Source organism: Hypomesus transpacificus, chromosome 10, assembly GCF_021917145.1.
Source record: "Hypomesus transpacificus isolate Combined female chromosome 10, fHypTra1, whole genome shotgun sequence".
Classification (NCBI taxonomy): Eukaryota; Metazoa; Chordata; class Actinopteri; order Osmeriformes; family Osmeridae; genus Hypomesus; species Hypomesus transpacificus.
The window spans coordinates 12,528,114-12,552,230 of NC_061069.1; the positions used below are offsets into that span (position 1 = coordinate 12,528,114).

The 24,117-nt window shown below is 47.9% G+C and overlaps 2 protein-coding genes across 9 annotated transcripts in view; both read right to left on the minus strand.

The window, feature by feature from the left end:
* Positions 1-556, minus strand: part of LOC124472767 (rho GTPase-activating protein 12-like) — a 37,318-nt gene extending 36,762 nt beyond the window's left edge. For 3 of the 7 annotated variants that reach the window (XM_047027793.1, XM_047027789.1, XM_047027791.1), the window contains exon 1: positions 342-556. The gene's annotated coding sequence lies outside the window, so the exon portion shown is untranslated. The remainder of the gene's footprint in view (positions 1-341) is intronic. The other 4 variants (XM_047027794.1, XM_047027792.1, XM_047027796.1 and 1 more) reach the window with 2 other exon arrangements.
* Positions 557-1,151: 595 nt separating this feature from the next.
* On the minus strand, positions 1,152-23,801 carry LOC124472484 (kinesin-1 heavy chain). Of its 2 annotated transcripts, none has more exons than XM_047027350.1 (26): positions 23,443-23,801; positions 14,206-14,293; positions 13,868-13,941; positions 13,497-13,601; positions 13,230-13,278; positions 12,737-12,792; positions 12,455-12,542; positions 12,049-12,173; positions 10,319-10,423; positions 9,734-9,879; positions 9,339-9,487; positions 8,597-8,784; positions 8,189-8,257; positions 7,270-7,476; positions 6,919-7,062; positions 6,607-6,795; positions 6,247-6,364; positions 6,080-6,135; positions 5,749-5,858; positions 5,537-5,638; positions 5,239-5,299; positions 5,016-5,087; positions 4,764-4,868; positions 4,231-4,447; positions 3,734-3,869; positions 1,152-3,547 (listed from the first exon to the last, which is right to left on the minus strand). In XM_047027350.1, the coding sequence occupies exons 1-26, from the start codon at positions 23,569-23,571 to the stop codon at positions 3,544-3,546; spliced, it is 2,892 nt and encodes a 963-aa protein (XP_046883306.1). In that variant the 5' UTR covers positions 23,572-23,801; the 3' UTR covers positions 1,152-3,543. The 2 variants fall into 2 exon arrangements, with proteins under 2 accessions (XP_046883306.1, XP_046883305.1); XM_047027349.1 differs by having other exon boundaries at positions 1,152-3,550.
* Between the last annotated feature and the right edge of the window lie 316 nt (positions 23,802-24,117).

Sequence of the window (24,117 nt, forward strand, 5' to 3'; positions counted from 1 at the left end):
TGGCTTTCTTACCAACAAGGAGGGACATTGCATAAAATGTACAGTAAAGTACATATCCTAACGTTACATTAACTGTTCTAATCACTATATTTACCATACCGAGCAAGTTTAAACTTTTTACTACTACTAAAATCACTACGGGGTGTCGACAGTAGAGTGCATGCACAAGAACGTCTCGTGGTCACTACAGGTCTGTCAGAACAGGTTCAATTCCATTCCATCAAACTGAAGAATGCTCGCTAGCTAAAAGCTAACATAGCTAGCCACCTAGCTGGCGCCGTGCGAGTAGCTGGCTAATTTGAAAAATGTTCAGTGTTCTTAGATACCACTGTCAGACAAACCTTATCTCCTGTCGGGGATAATCCTTCGGTGATAAAGAATCTATTGACTTGACCACAGGATATAATTCCATAAACTTTTCAGACAGCTTTTCCTTCGTCACGGTCTTCTTCGGACCGTGTACCGTCTCAGCACTTCTCCTGGGAAGGTAGTTGCGCTACGACAAGTACAGGCACTTCTGCCTCGTTCCCATTTCTCTTTCCTGGTGATCCGTCTTTGCCTGCTGAGTTGCCAAGTTCACCACCTCCGCAAACCTCTCTCAGGTGAGTCTTGGTGGGCCTGTAACTCCACCTTGTGGCCAAGGAAAGGTACGACAGAGAGTTTGCAGTGATACCTACAGTAAGGCTGGGAACGAGCCCCATTTAATCGTGTTTTTGCCATGACCAACGCGCTCTCTAGGTGTTGTGTTATAGTCAGAAATAGCCTATCGAGAGGTCTATGTTATGGCATGTTTCACCATTCAACCCCCCCACCCCCATGGTCTTTCCAAATCTAATATGTGATGTGTTTCTCTGAGCAAAATAATTGTTGTAACCGAAACTCAATTTTGTCTGCTGTCATAAAGGAAGATCAGTTTTCACTCCAGAGACTACATGTTGAATGGGTGGCAACTGATTCAAATCCAGAGTGACTGGCGGTCTATTGGAAGTCACTTTCCTCTTTAGACAGTTAATTACAAACAGCCAAATTAGAACCTAGAGATTATCCTGTAACCCGAGTTTCAGAATTGGGTGATTTTTTCTTATTCTCTACAATTCGCAATTGGAAACCCTCATTGTATAACTAATTACTTGAAGACACCAATACCAGAATAGTTTTTTCATAATTATTTAATCACACATACATTTACATCATGCAGTCAATCCAAAAAGGTGATATCATTTACTTCCCCGTTTCCCTCTTTTGAGCCCCGCAGTTGTGCCCCAGTTCTCCAGGAATGATCCAGTACCGTTCTGTCCATTGATGAAATCCTTACTGTCAATTAGGAATTGAGCAACTATTACACAGTAATAAAAAGTGGCTACGCGGTTTTTTTTTCTTTCTTTCGAATCAATGCAAACAAATTGTTGTTAATTTTGTGTCATAAACAGGTGAATGTGGTTTACCTCCTCCCCTCACCCCATTTCATATCACTTAAAGCGGGACCGCGGGCAGGTGAAGACGGGGTATGAAGACCATACTGCGAGTGTACTGCTCTGAAGTTACATTAAGACGGGATGGACACAGCGCTGTCCTGACGCAGTTTCGGGCAAAGCCTCAAATTCTAGCCTCTACATAACGATAAACCGATCATGTAAACATAGTAACACCATTCCGCTATCAGGCTTTTTGGAAATAGTTTACAATTTCCCTCCCTCAAGACAAGGGGTTTAGAGTGTATTCGAAACACAGGTCCAATGTTTCAGAAGAATTCTCAAGTGCTATTAATTAAATAGCCTACATATTCAAGCGGAAACAATAAAAGTTAAATTCTGAAACGGCTTATCGTAGCTGACTATAAAAACGGAACAAAACAAAAAACCTCATCCAGGTCATACCTAACAATCATGGCTATACAATATTTGTATGCCTATATTGCACTCACAAGATGGTTTCATGCTTTGTATCACTGCTTTGCAAAGGCTTCAGATTTGACAGGACAACAATAGGTGGGAGGGGGCATCTGTTCCCTAGATTGTTGGCCAGCATACTAAATCCTAACAAACTCTAACAAACTTTTAGTTTCGTATTTCAAGGTTGATACTTGAAGGAAGCTTATCCAATTGACAACTTAATTGCCTTGACCATGGCCCTGCTTCACCTGATTGGCTGATCAGTGGCAAGGGCCGGGGCCAATCCAACGCCGCCTTTCATTCAAATGCACTTCCAGTAGAAAAGGTTAACCGCTAGATAGCAACTGTTGAATCTAATTTCCACATAAAGGTTGTATTCGGGAAGGGGACGGGGGGATCTTAAGTGAGGCACCCTAGATAAAAAAAAAAAACAGTTATATACTGAAAAGCTATTTTACACTTAAAATGGTTCCAGCCATAAGCCAAAACCAAATTCTAGCCTACTTCTTTCAAGAGAACGTTTCTGTGTGAAAGCGGCAAAACTAGGACAGGACAGGACAAGCGCGCGCACCATCTCAGTCTACGAGCAGATTTTCAGCAACACTATTTGAAACCACACAGGAGTAAAACATTAATCGACTTGGAAAAGGTTGAGATAAAGGTAGGGTTTCATCCGGATCATTCTCTCACCCCTTCACACACCCCCACTGCTTTGCATCCTTCTTGTGACCACCAATTTTCATTAACTTTTTTTAATATATATATATATATATATATATATTTTAACGATAGAAACATTGGCCTCCACAGGTACTCAAGTTAAATACATCTACTGCTGCACGTCTTGGCATTTTCAAACCCAAACACCTCTTAAGGAAGCATATGGTGCTGTAGTGAAGTTTTCCATCTGTACAACAGGACAGGACAAGTAGTGCTCAATGCCAACAAGTCAATTCAAACCTTTTTTTGTTGTGGTTTTTTTGTTTTTTAAAGAAGCATGTCAAATCTACCCAGAGAAAGTGTGACACAACCAAAATAAAGAAAAAAGAATGATAAAATGTACAGGTTAGCCTTGACAGAACGTGGTAGGATTTTCTCTTTCTGCTGTATTAAAGTTTTTTTGTTGTTGTTGCTGTCTAATTTTCTTATTCAGACACCAGTATAGTACATTCAGCTTGGTACAGCAGACTACTTAGGACAAGGATGACGACAAACTGTGCAACGAAACAAAGCTACACATCAGGTCAAATGTACATGGATCCTTTGGCCAAGACTGCTGTGCTCTGCGCTGGATGACAAGGTCTTGTGTTTCACTGAATATTAAATCCCATTTCTTCTTTTTTTTTGTATAGTTGCAGACAGAGAGAAAAAGATTGGGGGGGGGGAGACAGACGAGAGAGAGAGAGAGAGAGAGAGAGAGAGAGAGAGAGAGAGAGAGAGAGAGAGAGAGAGAGAGAGAGAGAGAGAGAGGGAAACACAGAGGGGAGATCTGTACAGGTCATGAATATTTATATATTTATATTCAAAACTCCTCCCCCCAGACCAAGGCCTGGGCTGGTAAGGGGCTGTGGGTCACTGTGTGATGGGATGAGGGGTTGTCATGGTGATAGAAGTCACTCCTCCGATAATGATGCGAGTCATCCTCCCGTCTTCAGCTGCTGAGGCGGGGGGGGGGGGGGGGGGGGGGGGTAAGGTTAAATAGGTGAGACGTTAGAAGACATGATCACGTCCACAACTACCGTTATAAAAACTGAGACTTTATCTGGTCGAGTGGGGGAGGAGAGGAAGAAAGGGAGGGATGGAGGGGAAGTTAAATCAAGACCAGAGTTAGAGTGACCTACTTCTTGTCCTGTTTGGCTCCTCCGCCCCCCCTGATGGCCACAGCCTGGCTGTTCTGGTAGAGGCCCCCTCCGCTGCGGATCACGTTGGGGTGCGTGGGAGAGGCCACGGGGGGCTGCCCTGGGCGGATGGGTTTGGCTGCAAGGAGGAAAGGCAGAGCGTCAGGTGTGAGGCACAGGTACTTTTAAAAGACTCTGGGAAAAGTTGTTGGGCTGACTACACTTTTTTAGTTAAGTTAAAGTTGTTACAAAAAACAAAGTTTATGAAGCTAAAAAATATTTTTTGGGGGGGTTTTAAAAGGTTGAAAAATTATTTTCGAAAACAAGGTTAGAATAATTTTTTTTTGCAAGGTTTACAAAACATTTGACAGATTAAAACTACATTAACGAGCCTGGCTTAAAAAATGTAAGATTAGGAAATACAGATATTTGTGTAAAAAATAAAAATAATTTAAGAAGTATAAGTAAAGTGTGAGTGAAGGAGTGTGTGTGTGTCTCACCGATCTGAGCGGAATGCCCCCTCCTAGCCATGTTCTTGGCCCTCACGGCCTCCTTGATGCGGTCCACCTCCTGCTGGTAGCGCTTGCGGTCGCGGGCGGCGTTCTCCTTGGCCTCCTTCAGGGCCGTCTCCAGGGCCTTGACCCGCTCTGCCGTGGCTCGCAGACGCTTCTCCAGCTTGGGCAGCTCGCAGCGCAGGTCAGCGTTGTCACGCACCAGCTGGGAGTGAGGGAGAGGAGGAAGAGAGGGAGAGGAGGAAGAGAAGGAGAGGAGGTGGAAGAGAGCGAGAGGAGGAAGAGAGGGAGAGGAGGAAGAGAAGGAGAAGAGGAAGAGGTGGTTTGATGGATAGAGAAAGGAGGTGGATGGATGGATGGAGAGGGAGGGAAGGAGGGATGGATGGACGGAGAGAGGGAAGAGATAAGGGGGAAAGAGAGCAGTAAAGGGAAGGGGGGAGAGGAAAAAAAGAGAGACTGTTAAGTAAACGACTCAGGCAGTGTTGGCTGACTGTAGGAGAGCTGGTCTGCTTGCTGCTCACCTGCTTGTGGACCTTGGTGAGCTGCTCCAGGTTGTTCTCCAGGAAGGAGATCTTCTGTTTCTGGGCGGCGCTGCCTCCTGTGTCGTCAGAGTCCATCTCTGCGCTCTGCACAGACACAACACACACTCTGTCACACCACAAAGTAAGGGAACTGGAAATGGAGGCACGCACTGCCACCGGAGGAGCCCCCCACCCCCCTCCCCTCACACACTCTGGCATGCACCCCTAGACACACGCACACTCCTTTTGTACCTTTTTAACTCGAGTGGCCAGGTCCTGGACGAAGAGCTTCCTAAGGTTGTGCAGAGTCTGGAGTTCCTTAGCCTGATTTGAAAAGAGGAAGGGGAGGGGGAGAACGAGAGAGAGTGTGAGGATGAATGAGTCAGTGGACAGTGTGTGTAGGTGGCGTCGGTGTCTGCATAAATGTAAATAGACACCTCCACCGGGAAGCCCAGCCCTGGGCCAGGTGACTCACCACAGTCTCCTCCAGCCCCTTCAGGTCCTGTCTGGCCTGCTCCCTCCTGTCCTGCATCACCCTGCAACACCACAGCAACACACTGGGGTCAGGGGTCAGCCTCACACACACTGGGTGCTAAGGGTTAAACAGGAAGTGACAGAGAGAGATAGAGACAGAAATAGAGACAGATAGCGATAGGGAAAGATAGAGATGGAGGGAGACAGAGGTAGGGATAGAGAGACAGAGATAGAGGTAGGGATAGAGAAGAATTGAAACAGAGAGATGGAGACAGAGAGAGACGTGTGTGTGTACGTACGTGAGCTCGTGCAGCTTGCGGCTCTTCTCCTGGTCGGTGGACTTGAGCTTCTCGTGCTCCACCCTCAGCCTCTCCTGCTCCAGCATGATCTTCTGGTTCAGACTGGACAACACACACACACATATATATCAGACCATGCAGCTCTGTGTGACCGTATATCTATGATGGTCACTCCCGCAGGTCTGTGTTACTGCGTGTTTAACGGTTCTTACTCCTGCAGATCTGTGATCAGTTTCTCCTTCTTCTCCAGCTCGTCTCTCAGGCTACTGATCTGCTTCTGGTGGGCCTCGCGGTGACCGTGGATCTGCTTCTCCACAGCCTCCTGGGTGGGGGGGGGGGGGGGTCAAAGGTCAGCCGCCAACACCACAGGTCAGAGGGCATTCGCCAACACAACAGTTCAAAGGTCGTCCGTCAGGGTGTTCATGTTGTTGTGCTCCCAGGTATCCCACACCATGGGAACATGACTCCACCTTCACCGTCCAGTACAGGATCATGGCTAGACACATCATTTCATGATTTATAGGAATTAAACATTGTCCGTACCTTGACTTCGTTGGCTGACTGGATCTCATTCTCCTTCTCCATGGCATGGACTTTCTCTGTAGAAGTCATCATACACATCATCAGTTAGCTCTCATGGGCGCAAATCAGAGAGCCGTAATGAGAGAGAGAACAGAGAGAGACAGAGAGAGAGACAGAGAGAGAGGTACCCTGGGCGTTGATCTTGACCAGCTCCTCGTTGAGGGAGTCCACGTTCTCCTCCAGCTGCCTCTTCTTCTGCTCCACGTTCTGCAAGTACTCCGTCAGAGACTTGATCTTAGCCTCGTGCTGGTGAGAGGAGGTGGGGGAGAGAGGAGAGAGTGAGAGGGAGATCAAGAGGAGGAGGAGATGAGCATCAGTCCCTATGGATCCATCTAACACCTGGACCATTAAGGTTAGGCTAAGAGCTTAAAAACCCCCACTATCTGACACCAAGTGCAAAGATCCAGATCCAATCAATCAACACACTCGACCCCCCCCTGGTGTGAATCCCACAGACAGGGGAAGCAGCGTTCAGGCTGGTCTCATACCTGGGAGATGCGCAGCTGGCAGGCGGCCAGCTCCTTCTCGTTCTCCTCCATCTTCTGGTTGCTCTCAGACTGGGTGCTCTCCAGCTGCCTGCTGCGCTTCACCAGGGTCTTCACCTCCGACTTCATCTTACTGATGTAGAGACGAGCCACCGTGAACTCCTCATCTATAAGTCCGCTGCCCTCGTGTTGCTAAGGGAGGGAGGGGGGGGAGAGAGAGAGAGAAAGAGACAAGACAGAGAGAGTTAACCGACACGACTGAACAGCAGACAGCCTGTACCCTAACCCTCAGGAGGGGGTGCAGTGACACCCTACCTTGATGTCGTTGCTGCCTACGGCGATGCCGATCTCCGCCAGGTCCTTGAGCAGTGAGGACATCATTTCAGTCACCCTCTTCTTCTGGTGGTTCGACATCTCCTTCAGCTTCTGCAGCTCAGAGTCGATGGAGGACAGGACGGACTGGGGGGAGGGACACAGTCACAGTCACCATGCTGTACAAGTCCTATTCTCTTCTCACTAACAGATGGCATTGTTCATTTCAATATGCACATGATGGGGTTTCAAAAACAACTACCTAACCAGCTAACCAACCAGTCAACCAGCCAGCATTCAACAAGCCAGCTACCCAACCAGACAAGCGGCTAACAACCAGACACAGCCTCGTACCGATTTCTGGTTGAGCTCATCGCTGAGCATCTCGAACTCCTTGGTCTTGTCCTCCACCTCCTGGCTCTTCTGGTCGTAGTTGACGGCCAGCTCCTCCAGGGCCTGCAGCACCTCCTTCACCTCGTCCTTGGACGCCTCGTTCTCCGCCTGCAGGCGGTTCAGCTCTCCCTGCAGGTTGTCGTGGTCGCGGCGAGACGACGACAGGAGCTACCAGCAGGAGGGGGGGGGGGGGGGGGGGGGGGGGGGGGGGGAAGAAGGGAGAAAGGGAGAGATAGAGAGAGGGACAGGGAAAGATGGAGTGAGAGGAAGGGTGAGAGAGAGAGAGAGAGGTTAACATTTTGACATTCGGTGGGTGTGTGTTATATAAAAAACTGTGCATATGCAGAAACACAAGAAAAGGCTATGCATCAGTGAGTGTACATGGATATACGTAGTAACCAACTCATATTGTGATGAATTTGCAACCCTGCAATTCTAGGCTGAAGCCACCAGAGGTCCTACTGGGCCAACAGAATGTTCCTTGGTTCCAAACAGCCCAAGGCTCCGTAAGCTGCATGAGGCTTCGTCATTGGAGGATATTTATCCTGATACATTCTATTATCCTGGGGCCTAGGAGGGGCCAAACCACTGAGGTCATCAACTTCAGAGAACTCAAACACTAGCCCTTAGCCTGGGTCTAGTCCCCTAGCCTGGGTCTAGTCCCCTAGCCTGGATTTGCCCCCCAGCCTGGGTCTAGTCCCCCAGCCTGGGTCTAGTCCCCTAGCCTGGGTCTAGTTCCCTAGCCTGGGTCTAGTCCCCTAGCCTGGATTTGCCCCCCAGCCTGGGTCTAGTCTCCTAGCCTCGGTCTGCCCCCCCGCCTGGATCTGCCCCCCAGCCTGGGTCTAGTCCCCTAGCCTGGATCAGCCCTCCTCCTCCTCACCTCATCCTGGTCCAGCATCTGTTGTTTCAGTTTCTCCACCAGCTGACTCTGCTGGTTGATCTCATCGTCCTGCACAGAGAAAAAACACAACGTGATCGCTCGTTATTCACATTTACATTTAGCAGACGCTCTTATTCAGAGCGACTTACAGTAAGTACAGGGACATTCCCCCCTGAGGCAAGTAGGGTGAAGTGCCTTGCCCAAGAACACAACATCATTTGGCACGGCTGGTAATTGAACCAGCAACCTTCTGATTACTAGCCCAATTCCCTAACCGCTCAGCCACCTGACTCCCTTCCTGGGATAACTGACACAAAGACACACACAGATGTGCACACAGACACACACACCAGGAAGGAGAGATCCACACACACACACACCAGGAAGGAGAGATCCAAACACACACACCTTGTCGTCCAGCTGGTTATACAGCTTAGCCAGCTCCGCCTCACACTTGCCCTTCTCTGCGTCCGTCAGACGGACCCCCGGGACGTTGGGTGTGGAGGCGGGCTTGTCGTTGGGGACGTTATCCAGGGCCAGCACCTCGGCGTTAGCCTTCTCCTTGTCGAACTGCTCGTCCACCGGCACGCTCTCTCCTGCAGGGGGCGCAGCGACAAGGTCAGGGGGTTGTGGAGCAGGACAGGATACAGAGTGGGAGGAGGAGAGCGACAGTAACTTGATAGCAAAGGAGAGGAAAGGAGAGAAGGAGACAAGACAAAAGAGAGGGATTCAGGACAGACAGCAAGACACGAGAGAAAGAGAGAAGAAAAGCGGATGGTCAGACAGACAGAAACAGACAGACAGAAACAGTCAGACAGAAACAGTCAGACAGACAAACAGACAGACAGAAACAGACAGACAGAAACAGTCAGACAGACAGAAACAGTCAGACAGACAAACAGTCAGACAGACAGAAACAGTCAGACAGACAGAAACAGACAGAAACAGTCAGTCAGACAGACAGAAACAGACAGACACAGTCAGACAGACAGAAACAGTCAGACAGACAGAAACAGTCAGACAGACAGAAACAGTCAGTCAGACAGACAGAAACAGACAGACACAGTCAGACAGACAGAAACAGTCAGACAGACAGAAACCAGAAACAGACAGTCAGACAGATCCAGTCAGTCAGACAGGCTGGTCTCACCGTTCCTCCAGCGGTTGAGCTCGTTTTCCAGCCAGGTGACGGTGCTGCGCAGAGTCTTGTTCTTCTCCTTCTCCCTCTCGTACTTCTTCTTCCACTGCTCCGCCGTCAGCTCCACGTTCACACACACCGTGTTCTTGATGGTCTTCGCTCTGGGAAACCACACAAATGCAACAGCTGTTTATCCAGAATAGAGAATATATCGTGTACTCGTTCGACAGACTTTTTTTCTTAAAAGCGACGTAAAGGGAGAGGAGGGGGGATTTTAACCTAGATCTTCTTGATCAGAAGTCAAAATGTCATAGCCCTCCACATGTCACATGACGAAACACAGACAGTGGCCATAGTGTGACCTGGCCTGCACGTTTGCTGGTTTGGGTGTGCTTGATTCGACTCACCTCTGCCCGAACATGAGTGTGGACTTGCTCTCCGACTCGTTGTAGGAGGAGGGGGAGCAGCAGATGATGATGGTGGTCCGACAGTTTCCCCCCAGGGAGTCCTGCAGGATACGGGTCATCTTGCTGTCTCTGTAGGGGATGTATGCCTGGAACAGACAGGGAAGAGAAGGGGATCAGCCAAATACACAACCACAAAATGTGTAAGATGAGTCATTATAGTTAGTGCTGTCGGTTAAACGCTTTATTAACAGCGTTAACGCAAACCCATTTTAACGGCATACATTTTTTTTTCCGCGAGATTAACGTTCTTTTTGGCCTAGCAAACTTAGTTTTTTTCACATCCTCTTGCAACAACTACTGACGTTAGAAAAACTACAACACCATAGCGGATCTAGCTAGACCGGAAACAAAACACTAACTTTTTAACTAAAAGCTACACTATAACTATTGCTAAACATAAGCTAACACCCTCTCTTCCACAGCTACGTATGTAGCGTTAGCATCTTAGCGATGGCTAAAAGGTCCGATGTTAGCATGTCTGCTAAAGCATAAGGTTAAACGTAAGGTTAGCATCGCTGGACTCACCGAGCTCTCGGCCAGGGCGGAGATGACGTTACCCAGGGAGGACAGAGACTTGTTGATGTTCTTGGCCTCATCCAATACAGCTCCTTCTGCTCCCGTCTTACTGACCTGAGAGAGAGGAGGGAGAGAGAGGGAGAAAGACAGGGAGAAGAGAGAGAGAGACAGAGTTAGCCTAGCTAGCTCACAAATAAGAGGGACATCACAGGAAATCATCACATTTGTATTAAAGCTTAGTTGAGGACAAGAGACGTAGGAATAAGAACGTGTGAGCAACAGAATGCACTTGAGAAAAGATGTTCATTCAGGAACTAAGTTATACACCTTTTTTTTTATAATACTTTCCAGAAACAGTGTTTTGGTGATGTGGTTTAGTTCCAATATGTACTCATAGCACGGCTGATAATGAATGGACTGGAGCAGCAATGGGTCACCAATGGTTCATGGTCTATGTACGAGGTTAATGGATAAACAATGGAGGGGGACAGAAGATGATGGGTCAGTACAGGGGCCAGAGCTCTGAGAATTAAATCTCCTCTCCCTGGTGAGAGAGAAGAAAAGAGGACGATAGGGGTCAGAGAGGGGAGATGGAAAATGAAAGTGGAAAGGCAGTGATGGATGTGGTCAGATAGAGGAGCAGAGAGGAGAGCAGGAGGGAGGGAGGAAGGTGATTAGATGTGTAGGAAGGGGGGGGGAAGTAGCAGAGCGATTGGGAGAAAAACTGCTCATGAAGAAAGTCCACTAGCTAGCAGTTGCACCAGGATCTTGAAAGCTATCCTGCCCACACCCAGCCAGACTTGACCAGACCGGATTATACTGGACCGAACCAATCAGGCAACATCGGTTTAAATAAAAACAAACAGGATCATACCGGACAAGGCCAGACTGAACAGGCCAGACGAAATCAGATGAGACAGGATCAAAGGAGAGCAGACGGGTTCAGAGCAGGGTGTAAGGGGTCAGAGCAGGGTGTAAGGGGTCAGAGCAGGGTGTAAGGGGTCAGAGCAGGGTGTAAGGGGTCAGAGCAGAGTGTAAGGGGTCAGAGCAGGGTGTAAGGGGTCAGAGCAGGGTGTAAGGGGTCAGAGCAGGGTGTAAGGGGTCAGAGCAGGGTGTAAGGGATCAGAGCAGGGTGTAAGGGGTCAGAGCAGGGTGTAAGGGGTCAGAGCAGGGTGTAAGGGGTCAGAGCAGGGTGTAAGGGGTCAGAGCAGAGTGTAAGGGGTCAGAGCAGGGTGTAAGGGGTCAGAGCAGGGTGTAAGGGGTCAGAGCAGGGTGTAAGGGGTCAGAGCAGGGTGTAAGGGATCAGAGCAGGGTGTAAGGGGTCAGAGCAGGGTGTAAGGGGTCAGAGCAGGGTGTAAGGGGTCAGAGCAGGGTGTAAGGGATCAGAGCAGGGTGTAAGGGGTCAGAGCAGGGTGTAAGGGATCAGAGCAGGGTGTAAGGGGTCAGAGCAGGGTGTAAGGGGTCAGAGCAGGGTGTAAGGGGTCAGAGCAGGGTGTAAGGGATCAGAGCAGGGTGTAAGGGGTCAGAGCAGGGTGTAAGGGGTCAGAGCAGGGTGTAAGGGGTCAGAGCAGGGTGTAAGGGGTCAGAGCAGGGTGTAAGGGATCAGAGCAGGGTGTAAGGGGTCAGAGCAGGGTGTAAGGGGTCAGAGCAGGGTGTAAGGGGTCAGAGCAGGGTGTAAGGGATCAGAGCAGGGTGTAAGGGGTCAGAGCAGGGTGTAAGGGGGAGCCCTGTTCTCTCACCTTCTCACTGCCAGCCAGATCCACCAGGTAGAGCTTCCCGCTCAGCTTCTGCTCAGTCTGAGTGTTCTCCTGCTTCACGTTGATCAGGAAGATGCTGTGACTGCGGGAGCTGTGCTCATTCATGTCTGCCCAAACACACACACACAACACACGCACCACACACACACCTTCTTTTAGAGTGCCCACAAGGTTCCTTTTATAACACAATCCTCCTTCATCAACGCTTTTATACTTTCCCCAAAACCATTAGTAATAACTAAGAACTCCCCAACATGAAAGCTGACGTAAACAACCACATGTATTAATGTAGAGTACGGGACAGTATGTAGAGTACGGGACAGTATGTAGAGTACGGGACAGTATGTAGAGTACGGGACAGTATAGGACTGGGTTCGTCGTCTCTTACTTGTGACTGCTACGTGTCGGTTTGATTTGCCTTCATCGATGGTGTCCATGACTTCCTCAGGGCTGCAGACAAACCTCTCAGTGCAGCCCTGTGATCCAAAACAAACATACACCAGATTACCTCTATCATATCCATGAGGTGTTGTCAACATAAAAAAGTATAAGCACAACACTGGCTTAAATTCGATTTGTCTCTATTGAACAAGTCGCTATTTGCTTTGTCTGAATTATGCCTCGGGTCTGCAGGTGAGAGAACATTCAAGGTGAAAAGATTTCCTCTCACCTTCACATACGGCACACGGTTTTTGTCTTCGTGCACGGACAGGTTGGTCTTTGACACTGGAGAGGAGAAGGAGAGGTTGACTGCAGCTGAATCACAATGTTTCAAGGCATGCTGCTTCTAGATTGTGTAATTACTGTCTAACACAGTGCACTCTGCAGAGCGCCACCAGTGAGGCATCATTTAGCTGGCCAGGGAACACCTATGATGTTAGACAGTGATTGCCCCATATTGATTGTATGGGAAAAGATGCATGCAGCTTATTCACACATTATCATTAGTATATGACACAGACACACTCTCTCTCTCACACACACCATTAATTTTGATATTAGTTACATCTGCTGCTCTGCACCACCCTCTTATCTTTCCTAAACATTCATTACCTCCATGTTTCAGAGCCCTTAATTGGCTCGTTATGTAAACAAGCTAATTCTCCCACAGCTAGCAGACTTGATGGGAGATGTCCTCATTAGGCTCCCAAACAGGCTCTTACCATCCAAAAGGTCCCGGATCTTGTCCAAGTAAATTTCAAAATATGAAACCTGTAAAGGAAAAATGACGAATTAGCCAGAACACCAAAACTTTTCTTAAATGTTTAAGAACTACTTTTACCAAAAGGCATGTCAAAAGTTAGCTATTATTAGCATCTCATAGTATGGATTCGTACATAGAATTGCATTTCTTTGAGAGAGCGTGCAAAGAGAAGCAAACAGGAACGGGACTAAAAACGAATAAAAGCAGTCGTGCCCTCTCGACCTACCTTGATATGGAACTCCAGGTTCTCATCCATGGAGTAGATGTAGTTGAAGATGTCCTGGACAATCCTGGGGATGATGCCCATCCCATCTGTGTCATGGAGGTTACCCTGAAACCAAACCACTTGTATTTGTACAGCCCTTTTCACAAGCAACATCACAGAGAGCTTTGAGCATACAGTACATGCATAGTAGGTGTACAGTATTGTTGAGTGCAGAGTACGTGTACAGTACGTGTACATCCAGACAAACGCAAACTAAACATCACAATTTGATGGTGAGTAAAACTGGTTGTTTCTGGATGAAACCCGTCTGAATAGGTAGACAGTGCTGGTCCCAGACGCAGCCTGCTGGCTCCTGCAGTGAGCGAGCGTACCTCCATGGTGTGTGTCTTGCCGGATGATGTCTGTCCGTAGGCGAATATTGTCCCGTTGTACCCCTCCAGCACATCTAAGAGAGAGAGGAGACACAACGTAGCATCTGTACTCACCTGCCAGTAACACATTCAAGGCTTTTTCACCAACCAGTAACACACAGATGGAGTGATCAACGCAGGTTGTGAAAAGATCAATACAAATGTATCAACAAACATAAAAAATCATTGATGAATCTCTATTGAGTTCATCATTGATACTGCTTAAGATCTACTGATCAACACGTGAACTTCAGAGGAGAACCTCAAATGTGGGATATGGTTTTTAAGAGGGCGCTCACCTTTGACAATCTTCTGAGCGCAGGCATTGTACACTTGTTCCTGTGTTGTGTTAGACTGGAACACTCTGTCAAACATGTAGGGCTTGCCCTGTAGGGAGAGGGGAGATACACACAGTCATAACATGTAGGGCTTAGGGAGAGGGGAGATACACACAGTCATAACATGTAGGGCTTAGGGAGAGGGGAGATACACACAGTCATAACATGTAGGGCTTAGGGAGAGGGGAGATACACACAGTCATAACATGTAGGGCTTAGGGAGAGGGGAGATACACACAGTCATAACATGTAGGGCTTGCCCTGTAGGGAGAGGGGAGATACACACAGTCATAACATGTAGGGCTTAGGGAGAGGGGAGATACACACAGTCATAACATGTAGGGCTTAGGGAGAGGGGAGATACACACAGTCATAACATGTAGGGCTTAGGGAGAGGGGAGATACACACAGTCATAACATGTAGGGCTTAGGGAGAGGGGAGATACACACAGTCATAACATGTAGGGCTTGCCCTGCAGGGAGAGGGGAGATACACACAGTCATAACATGTAGGGCTTAGGGAGAGGGGAGATACACAGTCATAACATGTAGGGCTTGCCCTGCAGGGAGAGGGGAGATACACACAGTCATAACATGTAGGGCTTGCCCTGTAGGGAGAGGGGAGATACACACAGTCATAACATGTAGGGCTTAGGGAGAGGGGAGATACACACAGTCATAACATGTAGGGCTTAGGGAGAGGGGAGATACACACAGTCATAACATGTAGGGCTTAGGGAGAGGGGAGATACACACAGTCATAACATGTAGGGCTTGCCCTGTAGGGAGAGGGGAGATACACACAGTCATAACATGTAGGGCTTAGGGAGAGGGGAGATACACACAGTCATAACATGTAGGGCTTAGGGAGAGGGGAGATACACACAGTCATAACATGTAGGGCTTAGGGAGAGGGGAGATACACACAGTCATAACATGTAGGGCTTAGGGAGAGGGGAGATACACACAGTCATAACATGTAGGGCTTAGGGAGAGGGGAGATACACACAGTCATAACATGTAGGGCTTGCCCTGTAAGGAGAGGGGAGATACACACAGTCATAACATGTAGGGCTTAGGGAGAGGGGAGATACACACAGTCATAACATGTAGGGCTTGCCGTGCAAGGAGAGGGGAGATACACACAGTCATAACATGTAGGGCTTAGGGAGAGGGGAGATACACACAGTCATAACATGTAGGGCTTGCCCTGCAGGGAGAGGGGAGATACACACAGTCATAACATGTAGGGCTTAGGGAGAGGGGAGATACACACAGTCATAACATGTAGGGCAGAGGTCGCCAACCTGTCGATCGCGATCGACGTGTCGATCTCGGAGACTTTCCCTGTCGATCTCCAAAATAATTTCAGAAATACTGATCTCAGACTAATTCATGAACGCGGAGGATTCTTAAACTGAACGCGCGTTCTCTTGTACCTGGATTTTCATATTGGCCTGTGCGTGTTGCAAAGCAATTCACCGACAGAATAAATGGGCGTTTTTTCCCGAAGACGACCTTTGAGAGACCTGCTATCCCAGGATACCTGTGGGCGTGGTTGCCGTTGGTTTGTTTATTTACCCGGCCGTGTTGTCCACATAGTGTTAGCAAGCATGGCAGAGGCACCACGAAAGAGGGCGAAAAACTACAGTTTCCATCATGAATGGGAGGAGGAATTCATCTTTACCTTGGTAAAAGACAAGAGTGTGTGTATGTTGTGCCACCAGCCACAGGCACTGTCTAAGCGAGGGAATTTGGAGCGGCACCACAACACTAACCATCCGAAATTCAAAGACTGCTATCCACCAAAGAGCGCAATCCGCGCCAAAAAAGTTCAGGAGCTGAAAGTGGAGTTGAAGGCTCAACAGTCGCTTTTCTCACAACCTACGTCTCAAAGTAAGGCTGCAACTGAGGCGTCATTTCGTATTAGCCACATTTTGGCTAAACACAAGAGACCTTTTACAGATGGGGATTTGTTTAAGGAACTATTGACCGTCACCGCAGAGACTGTTTGCAGCACCTTCAAAAAGGTGTTGGAGGACTTGTCACTCTGTGAATATTTTTCACTGCAGTTTGATGAATCGCTGGATGTAATGGACACGGCTCAGCTTGTTGTATTTGTCAGAATGGCTTTCCAGGACTTTACAACAAAGGAGGACTTCCTCACTCTTCTCCAATTAAAAGAGAGAACGAGAGGTGAGGATATTTACAACGTTTTTAAAAGCTATGTCCGTGAAAAGAACATCCCCATTCAGAAACTGGTGGCAATCACTACCGATGGGGCACCGGCAATGTGCGGTGTGCACGCTGGTTTTATAGCACTGTGCCGTAATGATCCGGATTTCCCCGACTTCATGAAGTATCACTGTGTGATTCATCAGCAAGCCTTGGCTGGGAAAGTTGTGGACTTTTCTCATGTCATGTCACTGGTGGTCAAAGTGGTAAACTCGATTCGAGCAAAAGCGCTTCAGCATCGCTTATTCAAGGCGTTATTGGATGAGCTCGATTCGGCGTATGGAGACCTGCTTCTGCATGCTGATGTCAGGTGGTTGAGTCGCGGAAAAGTGCTGCAGCGATTTGTTGACTTGCTGCCTGAGATTAAGACGTTTCTGTCGAAAAGGAACGAGGAGCACGAGGAACTTTCAACGGATGCGTGGCTACTGGACCTGGGGTTTCTGACGGACCTAACCGGAAAACTGAACTCGCTCAACCACGAACTCCAGGGAAAAGACCGGCACCTCCTCCACATGATCAGCGCAGTGAATGCGTTCAAGGCCAAACTCTGTGTCTGGACCACGAATCTGAGGAAAGGGACGCTGACACACTTTACAAACCTGGAAAAAATGTCACAGTCCATCAAAGACTCTTCTGACTTTCACCCTGAGCAGTACTGTGTGCACCTGGACAAACTGGCAGCGGAGTTCAGTCGACGTTTTGGTGAGTTAGAAATCATGAAGGATATTGCTGCATTTCTTTCAAACCCATTCCTGCCTATTAATACAGAGGAGGTTGCAGACCAATTCGAGAAAGCATTTGCTTTGCCAAGTGGAGTGGACATGGAGATGCTTGATTTGCAAAATGACATTGAGCTGAAAGCCAGGTCAAGGGACAGTGACTTTTGGGGACTTGTCAGCCGAGAGAAGTTTCCTCTCCTCAGTGCATGTGCACTAAAAGTGAGTGCCTACTTTGGATCGACCTACCTCTGTGAAATGGCATTTTCACAGATGAAAATCACCAAATCCAAGTACAGGAGCCGGCTTACTGACAGACACCTCACAGACTGCCTCAGACTGGCTGTCTCTGCTTATGAGCCAAACTACAAGGCACTCACAGACAGTGTTCAGTCACAGCCATCACACTGACTTGTCACATGAGAAATTTGTCAGTGTTGTGTTGTAACTTCAGTTTATAAATAAAACCGTTCATATCCAGCCTGCTCATTGCAAAAGTGTTTTTTCTTGTTCATATTGTTCACAAAGTGTTTGATTTCATTCAATTACAATAAGGCCAAATATAAAGTTAAGTTGTAAGTTCAGTCTGGAGTCTGTTCTGTCTCTCAACGCCTCAATAGGTAGATCTTCGGGTCACCAAGGCAAAGGTCGGTGATCTTTGGCCTAAAAAGGTTGGTGACCACTGATGTAGGGCTTAGGGAGAGGGGAGATACACACAGTCATTACATGTAGGGCTTGTCCTGCAGGGAGAATGTTTTTACATTTTAAATAAGTCTGTTAACTTTAGCGGCCTGCTGTCTCTGGTTATTCTCTACTAGATCCTCTCTATATCCTGCCATCTTTTTATTTCCGCATCCTCTCCTCCCTACCTCTACCTCCTCCCTGCCTCTACCTCTACCTCCCTTTCTTCTCCCTACCTCTACCGCCTCCCTGCCTTTACCTCTTGTTCTGCCTCTACCTCCTGTTCTGCCTCTTCCTCCCTGCCTCTACCTCCCTTTCTCCTCCCTGCCTCTACCTCCCTTTCTCCTCCCTGCCTCTACCTCCTACCTGTTTCGTTATCCATCCCTCTATCCACTTATCCATCTCTCTCTCCATTCTCCTACCCATATCTCTTCTTATCCTATAAATCATTTTTTGTTCACTCCATCCAGGAAAATTTCTAGTGTCTGGCTCACACACGGAAGCCTGAAGTGATGGAGCAAGTTCCAGTGCAGATCTACACAAAGCCAGGAGATCAATTAAACCCATCCTTTAATCATAGAGATCTGATCTCCCACTGAACCCTGCATCAAACACCCCCTGGCTACGCTCCCGGTTGGCTTGTTGACAACACAACTCAGCACATTTCTGTTTGAAATAACAGACAGCTCCCAGACACCCTTTATACCTCCCTGTATGCAGGCTGCACTAACAGTGAGACTGCTACGCTGATTACAGAGAACGCAATCAGTCTTGGACACTCTTTCCCCGGTTGGCCGGGCCGCCCGATGGTGATTTTCTGTTTCAATGTCAACACCTGGATAAAGGATCACAGACTCCGTTCCCACGGTGACACGGCTGTCTCTGTTTACAGATGCTATGGAAACGGCCCACCCACACGACTCTTGGTCATTAGTCGTAACCGAGGTGGTGCAGCCAATCAAAAAGATGACTGTTTGTAAACAAACAACACGTCATGTGTCATGACTGTGCCTTGCCTGACTGAACACATTTGCTTCTACTTGGTAGTGTGTTAGGCCTGGTAGTGTGTTGAGGCCTGGTAGGGTGTTGAGGCCTGGTAGTGTGTCTAGGCCTGGTAGTGTGTTGAGGCCTGGTAGTGTGTTGAGGCCTGGTAGTGTGTTGAGGCCTGGTAGTGTGTTGAGGCCTGGTAGGGTGTTGAGGCCTGGTAGTGTGTCTAGGCCTGGTAGGGTGTTGAGGCCTGGTAGGGTGTTGAGGCCTGGTAGTGTGTTGAGGCCTGGTAGTGTGTTGAGGCCTGGTAGGGTGTTGAGGCCTGGTAGTGTGTTGAGGCCTGGTAGTGTGTTGATGCCTGGTAGGGTGTTGAGGCCTGGTAGTGTGTTGAGGCCTGGTAGGGTGTTGAGGCCTGGTAGTGTGTTGAGGCCTGGTAGGGTGTTGAGGCCTGGTAGTGTGTTGAGGCCTGGTAGTGTGTCTAGGCCTGGTAGTGTGTTGAGGCCTGGTAGGGTGTTGAGGCCTGGTAGTGTGTTGAGGCCTGGTAGTGTGTTGAGGCCTGGTAGTGTGTTGAGGCCTGGTAGGGTGTTGAGGCCTGGTAGTGTGTTGAGGCCTGGTAGTGTGTTGAGGCCTGGTAGGGTGTTGAGGCCTGGTAGTGTGTTGAGGCCTGGTAGTGTGTTGAGGCCTGGTAGTGTGTTGAGGCCTGGTAGGGTGTTGAGGCCTGGTAGGGTGTTGAGGCCTGGTAGTGTGTTGAGGCCTGGTAGTGTGTCTAGGCTGGTGCTACATGGTAAGGAAGGACTGGAGGAATGAGTTAATGATTGAGGGCACAGCCTGGCCTTGGAGTCATCCATTCAGCAACGTCAGCTGACGACTCAGGTCGCTCACAAGACATGACAGCACTTGAGTCCAGCTAGCCAGCCAAGCCAGCCAGCCAGCCAGCCAGCCAGCCAAATAGCTACCCAATCAAACATCCAGCCAGCCAATCAACCAGACAAACAGGCAAACATCCAGCCAGCCAAACAGCCAGACAAGCCAGCCAGCCAAATAGTTACCCAATCAAACATCCAGCCAGCCAGACAGCCAAACAGCCAGCATACCAAACAGCCAACCAGCCGGCCGGCCAACGTCCATTAGTCCTGTCAACACATTTCATCCTACCCAGTCAGTAGCAACAGAAAATAACTGCCTTCTTAGATCTCTGTTTTCAAAGTCAGTGGCCTAGTTATTTATGGTAGAATCTAACACAGGATATCTGTTCCACTGAGATTACTGTCTCAAGTCACGGTCGATGAGAAAAGAGCACTGTTTGTTTGTCGGCAGATAATCTTTAGTGATATATTGTGCTTTCGGCACATTTTAATTGGCAACGAACCAGAATAAACCAAAGGATATCCCCCATTGAGAAAAATATGAATTAAATAACCAAATGATCACTGAAACTATGATTTACAGAAACACTTTAACCTGTGTCGTCTCTGCTCGTGACCTGCCGGGACTGAAACTAACAAGCAGACAAATCTTGTTCTGATCCAACATGGAGGCATCTTCTACCCTCTCTCCCTTTTCCCTCTCTCCTTCCTCTGCTCCTCTCACCTTTCTGTTTACTTCCTGTCCTCTACTCTCCTTCTCTTCCTCTACCCATCCTCCCCCTTTCCACTTCCTCTACCTTTCTGCCTCTCCTCGACTCCCCTTTCCATTCCTCTCTCCTCCTCTCCACTGCCTGTTTCCACAGTCAGATCTAAAAGTAGCCCTGCTGTTGTGTGTTCATGGGAGATGTGACAGCATAGCCTGGGAGGCTGACGTGATCTTTTAGTGTGTGCACGAGTGACAGGGCAGTAATGGAGGCATGAATAATTCACTCCTGCCTTCGCCGTTCTAGCCAACCGCACTCCGCCTCATTCGGTAGACGAGTTTCTTTGCCACCACACCCCCCCCCCCCCTCTCTCTTTCTTTATCGTTGTCTGTGTGCGAGTCTCTCTCTCTCTCTTCCTTTTCAGTCCCTCTGTCTCTCTCCCCTTCTCGCGTTGTTGGTGTGTGTATGGTACAAGGCTGGGAGAAGCTCCATTCAAAGTGAGACGCTGCTGAATACCGGTTTTTCTACTCGGCTGTTACAGAGCAGAGGGATGGTAAACCACAGGGGGGGTGTGGTGTGCACAGGCTGAATGACACGGCTACAACACAGCCAGCTCCCACCTCTGGTCACAACTGTGCTGGGAGACACTGACATGGGACAACATCAGAGCAGAGGCTGCCTAGGCCTGCGGTAGCGGTTCAGTCGCTTCTCGTCAAAGCTCAGGTGACGAGGGCACAGCAGCAGGCCCTTTCACAGAGGGCACACTGACCAGGACTGTTATTAAAAAAAATAGGAGCTGAACTAAGTGAGTCAGTCATCCCGGATAAGAGCACAAAGCAAAACACACGTAATAGTAATCACCAGCCCCACCCTCCAGAGGATTTGCCAAGTGCCAGTTGCCATCTCTGATTGGTGGAACAGCTGGTTGCCAGGAGAGAGACAGCAGAGATTACCCAGGGGGCCGAGCAGGCCAGTGCTGCCTGAGTTACTGCTGGTGGTTATGAGTACAACAGCACAATGCTGTATATAATCATAACGTAGCGTGCATTCATTTTTTTAGACGCTTTTATCCAAAGTGACAAATGGGAGGCGGGGGGGGGTTGAACCTTAAAGGAGATTGAACCTGAATGATTCTTTTGATATGGTCTCCGACTCTCCTTACTTTACTTGAAAAACTGTAATGATGCCATCTTGAGATTCTTGAGAATCCAGTGCTTTCTTCAAAGTTGTGTCATTTTTCTTCAGTTTTCTTCATTGGATTCTGCTTGTCAGTCTTTGTGGGTGACACTGACACCTTAAAAGTTCCAGTCTACAGTTTGCCCTTCCCGCGACAGAAGCAGCCCATTATCACAGTGCACACTTAAGATAATGTGAATAACTAGCTAGTTTGTTTGCCTAAAATGTGTTGCCATGTAATGACGTCAATGACTCATTTATTCAGCTGTGCCAACCAAGTGCTTAACAAGTTTGTGTAGTCTGTGTAACGGTGTAACCTGCCGTTATTTCTTCAACTTGAGACGAAGCTTGCAGGACCAGAACGATTTAACTGTCGTCCGTTTCAGACACGCACACAATCCAGCGCTAAAAAAATCATACAAAAAAATCGAACAAGAGAAACAAAGTTTAATTCTTTTCTGAGGCGTGTCCAAATAGGCCCCTGCATCAAAGTCCAAGAAAAACAAATGAACTTGTTGAAGAGGAAATATATTATTTAACCACCCTTTAAGACTTACTACAGCTTCATTGCTTTTTAAAAAGTAAAATAGCTGGCCTTTAGCTTCTGCATTCTGTCATTCGTTTTATCGGTAGGCCAGTATGGAGTGTCAATTTGTTTGGTGGCATGACATGGCATTAAGCTAAAACGCTTCATCCCATTTAACGGCAGGACAAAGAATGTGAATAGGGTGTGCCAGTGCCACACTAGACAAAATATGATTGAATAAAGCCAAGGTAATTTGTTTTAGAAGCGCTAGAAGAGGTACTTGGGCACCAGTTCATGCTAAGACATTTCCTTATTGTTTTTTACAAGAATGCCAAACTCCCAATTTCCGTATCGTGTGGCGGGGTCTACATGTAAGACGAGTAATTAGGTCAGATAAAACAAACAGGGTACACTGATATTATCACCAGTTGCTTGCTATTGAGTGCAATATCGTGAAGAAATTGGTAGAACTGACGAAAAATAGACTAGAAACTGACTCGACTTATTGGGACAGCTGCCCAAAGCATTGTGGTACGGCTTTGTGGGTGTAATTTCCACGTCCAATTATCGGTACCTTCCTATCCATAGTCACCAGTTAAACCTGACTTTGTAAAAGTTCGTTTCTACTTGGCTATTTGGTGATGTTTCCTAACAAAGTGTGACATGTAAAGATTACCACTAACGTTACCTAAATAACCAGATAGATCGGCAGATATGCCATCGGCGATATACACGGGACTGCTAGTCAGTGACTATGTTAACTTAGTTCGTTATTTGGGTAGCCTAACTAGATGCTAGCTAGTAATGTACAAATAGAATGTCGTGACGCGTTAGCAAGCTTAACTAGTAGCTAGCTAGCAAATGACAGCAGAGGAGTTATTTGGCTCTAGCTAGCTGGTATATCTAGCTAGCTAGTTAGCTAGACTTATAGCTAGCCAGCTTGCTAAGTCGACGAGATATTACGATTTGTTGTCGGTATTAACAGAAATATTGTGTCTATATCTGTGGAATAGTGATTAATGAACGCTAGCTCGCATTGTTAGCTGTCCCCAGTTGAGCGCTGGTAAAAGCTACCAGCTAGTAATTTTGTTAGCTGTCCCCAGTGGAGCGGTGATATGGGTCAACACACAGAGAGCTGGCTTGCAGTGTGTGGACAGGTCAGTGCTAGCTGACGTTAGCTACAAGCTAGCTAGCTAGCTAGCTAGCTCGGTTGGCAGGTTACCTCAAACCTCACATGAAATGGCGCAGCGTAAACTATCACAGAGGGCACTCGCCCGAACTTGCAGAATTTAAACAAAATTACTTACCGCGATGACAACATTGTCTTCCCCTTGAAACTTTGGGATGTATTTATCCCCTCTGGTCACCTCTGAACTGTTCAGGGGCCTGAAACGGCACATCACTTTGATGGTGCACTCCGCCGGTACCTCCGCCATCTTTCTCGATTTATGAAGGCAAATTCACAATAAATTTAAAATATATCCCGGTTTTAGGGGAGGCCCAGGGTAAGGAGGGAGAGCCCCTGCCCCTCTGACCCACGCTGCGTCTGGAAAGAGCAGCAGTCGGTTAGATTTTCAGTGCTAAAATGTCTAATTCTTCTAGGGTGTACTAAAATCACTTCCTCTCCCGTATGGAAGCCATGATGCCGGTGGATCACTGGCCAGCTCACCCCTCCTGTGGATCGCGTATACCCAATGACGTCACCTTCTCTGTTGTCAACACGCAACTTTAGTCGATACATTTTATATTTCAAAAACCAAGTAACATTTAATTAAACATAGTGATAGCAGATACGTTTTTTTCTTTTGTATTTTGGGGCAATTCAAAAAATATATTTTCGGAAATGGTTTCCGTCTCAGACCTCAAATAAACAATTTAATTCTCGAAAACCGAGACACTTATTTTTATAAGCAATATTATGCGCATAGGGAATGGAAATTACATTCAAATCTGTGTTAAAATCATGACCTCACACAGCAGAT

Bases quoted from the DNA above. Each gene is read 5' to 3' on its own strand.
- LOC124472484 (XM_047027349.1), bottom strand. From the start codon at position 23,571: ATGGCGGAGGTACCGGCGGAGTGCACCATCAAAGTGATGTGCCGTTTC. The intron at 14,294-23,442 runs GTAAGTAATTTT...CTCTCCCTACAG, and splicing joins AAGACAATGTTGTCATCGCG to GGCAAGCCCTACATGTTTGA. The intron at 3,870-4,230 runs GTGAGACACACA...TCCTCCTTGCAG, and splicing joins GGGGCATTCCGCTCAGATCG to CCAAACCCATCCGCCCAGGG.